Source organism: Python bivittatus, unplaced genomic scaffold (genome assembly GCF_059951505.1).
Source record: "Python bivittatus isolate LINGU-HERP-01145 unplaced genomic scaffold, Pbiv_v1 ctg000320_np1212, whole genome shotgun sequence".
NCBI lineage: Eukaryota > Metazoa > Chordata > Lepidosauria > Squamata > Pythonidae > Python > Python bivittatus.
Window position 1 is genome coordinate 13,580,789 of NW_028277052.1, and position 6,000 is coordinate 13,586,788.

The window sequence follows — 6,000 nt, forward strand, 5'->3', positions numbered from 1 at the left end:
TCACCAGGATAGCAATTTGCCTTCCATGGCTTTTTCTTTCTTTCTTTTTTTTAAATACTTTTTATTAAAGAGTGTTACAATACTAGAAGATAATACAAACCAAAAGCAGAAAAAAAGAAAAGATAGAAAGAAAAGAAATATGAGGTGTCAAAGAAAAAAGAAGTAGAAAAAAGAATATAAATAGTGACTCCTGTTGTGTCTTGCAGCAAGTACAGGCAAATTAATATTTGCCCACCCCCTAAGAGATCACACGTATAGTCCACTTCTTCCCATAACCCCCACCCATCCATTCACAAATCCAAAACTTCTGTCCAAGTGTCAGCAAAATGTCCATAAAGGGTTTCCAGAATTTTATAAAAATATTTCTTATTTTAACCCTCATCAAACAAGTCAACCTGTATTCCTTTCTTTTGCTTCTGGCAATCTTAATCTTTAATTCGTCACTGCACTTTTCTGAGATTGAATGGATTCATGGGAAGCCAGGGAGGCTGCAGATCACAAAGAAAGAAATGCAAGGGAGGATATTCATAGATACCTTTTGCTCATCTTGTACTAAACAAGGAGAAGTACACCACATTCTCCCCAGGAAATCATCATCCTATTTCTCTATTAACCTATAGATTATAATTCCTTAGTGAAATTTAATTTTTTTACTTGGGGAAACAGTTTACTGGCTGAAGCTGTTCTCCCAGTAATTTACTTTATCTACAGCATGGGAGAAATGCGGAAGGTTTCTTAAATGTGAACCAAAATAAGATACAGGAGAAGATTTTAGATGGGAAACAAAGATGCGTTGGCCATAATTAAAAATATTTCTATAGCAAACAATGCTTGATCAAAAACCACCCAACTTATTTCTATTGCAAAATTTTACCCCGTAACTTGATTGTTTTTCCCCTGCTGCTAGTATATATAACTAATTTATTTTTTTCATGCACAATCTGAAAAGCGTATTCAAGTGATTCTAAGGATGTATAAATCAGTGTGGAAATGCTTTAGTACTGGAATATTTATCTTCTCTCTTCAGGATACATCATTCTGAAATAAAACCAATCAAGTTTTATCTTGCTGCCTGAAGTCTCTGCATGCTTGTCTGTGTCTTTTCACAAGAGGGAAAACAGCTGCAAGTCTGATAGTCTGAACAACCAAGACTGAAAAAAATTACTAAATATTTAAAAGGACAGCAAAGGATTGCATTTGGAGAAGAATTAATGGAAATGCATAAATGATGTTTGCCAGGGGACAGTGTTTTGGGTTTGAAGGAATCCAGAAAAATATTTCAAAACTGCTTTTTTTCCTCCTTGCAGAAAAAAAGAGATTTATATTTATGGATATGAGATTTCCCCCCCTGTTTTGCCTTTTCTTAAGGTGTAGGGTTAAACTTGGTGATAGACATCTCCAATTAAAAGGATCCTACCTCTAATATCACCAGTAAATGAAAAGAAAATGTCTGTTTCTAGATATGACTAGATCTGCTGCAATATTGGAGACAATATATCTGATCTACTTTAAAGAGCATCTCTGATCTTTTGAGACCTGTTCTAATTGCTCATGTGTCTTTATCTGCTAATGTTCTTTTCATTAGTTAGCTCATTATCAAACTTACATGCAACTTTTGATTAAAAGCAATTACACTAAAATATTTTCATTCGGTAAGAAATACCATAAAATAGAATAGCAACAGAATCAACAAGAATGAAGTTACAGTGGTCAGTGTGTGGGACAATCAAAAGAAGTCCTGGGCAAAATAAAGCTTCTGCATTTAAAGTGGCAAGACTCCATGGTAGGACCATCTACCTTCACTATAGCAGAATTGTCTTCCACATGGTGGGGAACATAACAAAGAATAAATAAGTAAATAGACTTTATTGTGGTCAATAGAGCATCCTTTCCAGAATGTCAGGACTGATATGGAAGCAGGTGGTTGCTGAAATAGTTTGGCTCCAAATCACGTAGGAGTCTAGATCCCAGACAATTGTTTTCCTCTCATCTGATTTTTAAATTCAAATCTCAAGTTTCTTCCATCCTATTGATGAAAAAAAAGTTGCACATTTTGTTAAATTCAACCTCCACAAATCAAAGCTCCAGAAACAGAAATGAATTCTGCTCCATCCCTTCCCTGAGGCTGTTATAGTTCTTACCCAGCCAGTCATGAACTGGGGAAACCTAGATGGGCTAAAGAATGAATATCTTTGTTAGATTATCTCAGATTCTCATTGACATAAACAGTTGCTGAGACAAGGCATGTGTGTATTCACATATGCACATCCGCACTTCAGGTTCTGTTTCATCCTGTCGCTTTTCATTTATAAGCTGGCTCTTAGCAGAGAATGAGAGTCAGTGAAGTGGGAAGGCCACAGATAATAAGCAAATAAAATAAAGCTTGTGGAAGTAGGCAATCATTAAAGCTGACATCCTTTCACATATTTATTAATTATGGATCCATTTAGATAATGAGCTTTGTTTAAATTGCTGACAGAGGCATTATGCTGGGTTTCCAGGAGCAATGTCTCAAGCCATGGTCACTTGAGCAGCAAGAAGCCCACATCAAGAGTTTTCTGAAGAAAGGAAAATCAACTCTAAGTCGTTCAGCAAAACATATATACACTCTGATCCTTAAAATTGTTCTGTCCCACAAAGAACAGCATTGCATGGTACAGAAGCAAATGGGGATCCAGGGAATTAATGAAGAAATGAAGCTTTAACATCAATCCATTTGATTATACAAACAACTGTTTGACTTGAAGGTTTGGAATCTGACTTTATTTTCAAACACACAGCCCTCTTAACCTTCCCAATCCTTTTTTCTTTTTTACTTTTCCTGCTATATCTTCTTAGCTTGTAAGACTTTGGGCAAAGACTTGCTTTTATTGATCTTAAAGAAGATACTCTGAGAGTCAATTCTGATTGAAGAGCAGGGCAAAAATGTCTTAAATAAGTGCTATGAGGATGTTTTTATCTATGTGTATGTGCATAGCAGGGAGAGACACAGAATTTTTTTAATTAGATTTTTTAATTAAACATCTTTGAGAATGGAAAAAGAGATAAAAGGAGAAAAAAGTAAGAGAGAAAAAGAAAACACCAAGTGAATCAACTTACAAGCATCATAGAATTAAGCCATTCTAAATAATCAAATGAATAAACAAATAACTTTCAGTATTTGATTCATTTTACATAACTGAATATCTATTGTTTAAAAATTGCAGGTTATTGTTAAAATCCAAGTTGTATGTAAACATCAATAGCAACAATCGCCACAATATAAACCTTAACATAAGATAAAAGAACCAAAACAGTTAAAGATCTATCCTTATTTAACAGAAAATTAAAATATTAAGATTTAATGATAGGAAAAATCAAATTTTGGATGTGGTGCTAGCCCATATAAGCAGCTACAATCCAAAAATGGTTTCCAAGTTGAATTAAATTCTAGGTTACGTTTACTTTTGAAATACAGTCATTTTGGACATCAAGGCATATTCTACCAGAGATTCTGGTTAGCTGGATTTCATAGGATAGCCTCCCAAGGGAGGCATGTCTTACATTTATTTTTATGTATTTATTATTATTATTATTTTAGTTTTTAAGGGAGTTGTGGGGATTGTTTATCAGTGGGACTGATAAAAATAGGACTTTTATCTAATTACTGTTTTTAATTTTCAAACTTCGCTTTGATATCATTCTTTTCCTCTCCATTATTGATGTATATGTCTTCATCCATAAACTCTTTAAAAATTTTGGATATGGCTGAATGTGCACATCATTGAATGATTTTTTTTTTTTTTTTTTGGAATGGTGTTTCATCAAATTGCTACCAAAGTTACTCCAAAAAAAAAAAGAAAAAAAGATCCCATAAGATCACTTCATTTTTTTTTTTTTAAATCTATGCCCTTGAAATCTGTAACACAGATCCAGAAGGAGAGTTGTAAATGAAGGCAAGGAACTGAAAACTGCAGGAAGTTGTGGATTCTACTTTAATAACATTCATTTTAGAAATACTCCCAGTCAAACTGGGGGTGTGATGCTGGGAGAGAGAACTTAAATAACTAAGAGTCACCCCATGGATAGATTCTGTCCTTTGGGTCTGTGGATAAGCTTGTCAGCATTATTGATGTGTCATAAGTGAGTTAGGGTTAGGGTGTTAGGGTCTCTTTGTGTTACAACTGATTGATTGCTTATGTGCCATCAACTCAATGTCAATTCTTAGTGACCACATAGATAGATATTCTCCATGATGATCTGTCCCTAACCTGATCCTTCAAGTCTTCCAACAGCTGTGTTAGAATACTCTATATTTTAAAGCTGAGAAGGTTACACTTTTCAATATACAGCTACATTTACATATCATCTGCTTTCCATATGAGCAAAGCCGAAGCTTTATAGTGTCCCATAATTGCCTAATATTAATAAATGCCTTTCTTCTCCCAAGCACCAGATTTTTTGGGTATCAACAAGACCATTACGTAATGCCATACCTTCTTTCCTTGCAAAACGCTTCCTTGAAATGCATTTTAATATCATAATACTATAATGTTATGCATATTATGCAGAAACTCACCGTCCCATTTCCCTTGGAATGTTTAGCTTGGTAACAGAATGAGATAAGGCCTTTTCATTTTCTTTTTTTCTTTTTTCCCTATACAGGATGAATTGTGGGGAGGAATATAAAGGTGCATTCTCTGGTTTACTGCAGCAGTTCTATTTTTCTCCTTTACATTCTTTCTAAGAGGACTTTTCATCATTGGAAATAATTTTTGGACTCACTACATCAAGAAGCAGAGTGACTTTAAAATAACATTAAAGGAATCATAGTACAGCTTGCTACTCTAAATGTCCTCTTTTTTTAAAAAATGAGTCAGTACTCCTTATGTAAGTACTGAGGCATCAATTTCATCCACTTTATTTATAGTAATTGGTTCTATAAAATAAGGTGGTTGTTTCAAGATGAACGTCAAGCACAAACGGGGTCTATTTGTGAAGAACCGTGCTGGATAGAAGAAAAATTCAGAAATTCAGAACCTTGTGCCACTGCACAAAGAGAAAATTATTTCTTGTGTTCCCCACCCCATCCCCATATATCTACCATCCCTCTGACCCCAGGGCAGAAAGGAAAAATGGGTAGGTGCAATAGAAGTCATCCACCTTTTGTCTCCACTCGGGTTAGTAGAAACCTCATGTTGGGAACAAATTCAGATGGAACAGCACCCAGTGAGAGAGGTTTAATTCCCACCTGCAGTGATGCTATTCCTATGATCCCATTTCACTTCCCCCTACTGCAGAGCAGTTACTGTTAAAAAAAAAGTTTTTAGCATTTAGGAATACAAGGAAGCTGTACATTCCCATGTGACTCAACTCCTCCTATGAGTACCCAAATTACTTGAAAAATCTGTATGCAAGCATTTGTTCATATGTAGGCCTTTTCCTTGTAGGGGACCTCACCCCAATTAGACATTTGTAGATATGGAGAACTCCTTAGACCTTTTGATTAGAGCCAGGAGCTCCTCCTCTTCCTGCAATGTTATTTGCAGAACAAAGCTATCTACCAAAATAGTGTTTTTAATTAGGGATTTAAAAATAATGGCCAACAGCAATAACAGAAGAGAAAGAACATCAAGGAATTTTTGTGCAACCTGCTTTAAAATTCAACCCATCCTCTTAAAAATGGCCACACTGCAAAAATCCTTCCTGAATATCTTTATCTCTAATGGTTAATAGTGCTATGGAAGCCTTTGATTCAGAAAATCATTTTGAAAACTATACATCAACACAGCAGTTCATTTTGAACATCAGAGTGAATTTCTGGATTTAAGCATTGGAATTGAATGGGCCCCTTCCAAACTGATTTGGGCTCACTGAGCAAATTTGATGGACTTCTGTGCATGAGCAAAACACATTTTCAGAACTGTTTTTAAAAGTCCAAATCATTAACTTTCTTAACTTTAACTTTCTTAACTGATTTGCAAGTCCAAATCGGAGGCCAACAATTTTATGAATCAGTTT

General features: G+C 35.0%; 1 protein-coding gene across 1 annotated transcript in view; it reads left to right on the plus strand.

Annotated features, from left to right (window-relative positions):
• The window catches only part of UNC5D (unc-5 netrin receptor D), a 417,169-nt gene extending 412,299 nt beyond the window's left edge, over positions 1-4,870 (plus strand). The window contains exon 17 of the mRNA XM_088139128.1: positions 4,645-4,870. Within this exon, the coding sequence (XP_087995254.1) occupies positions 4,645-4,726 (82 nt within the window). The 3' untranslated portion in view covers positions 4,727-4,870. The remainder of the gene's footprint in view (positions 1-4,644) is intronic.
• Positions 4,871-6,000: the final 1,130 nt, after the last annotated feature.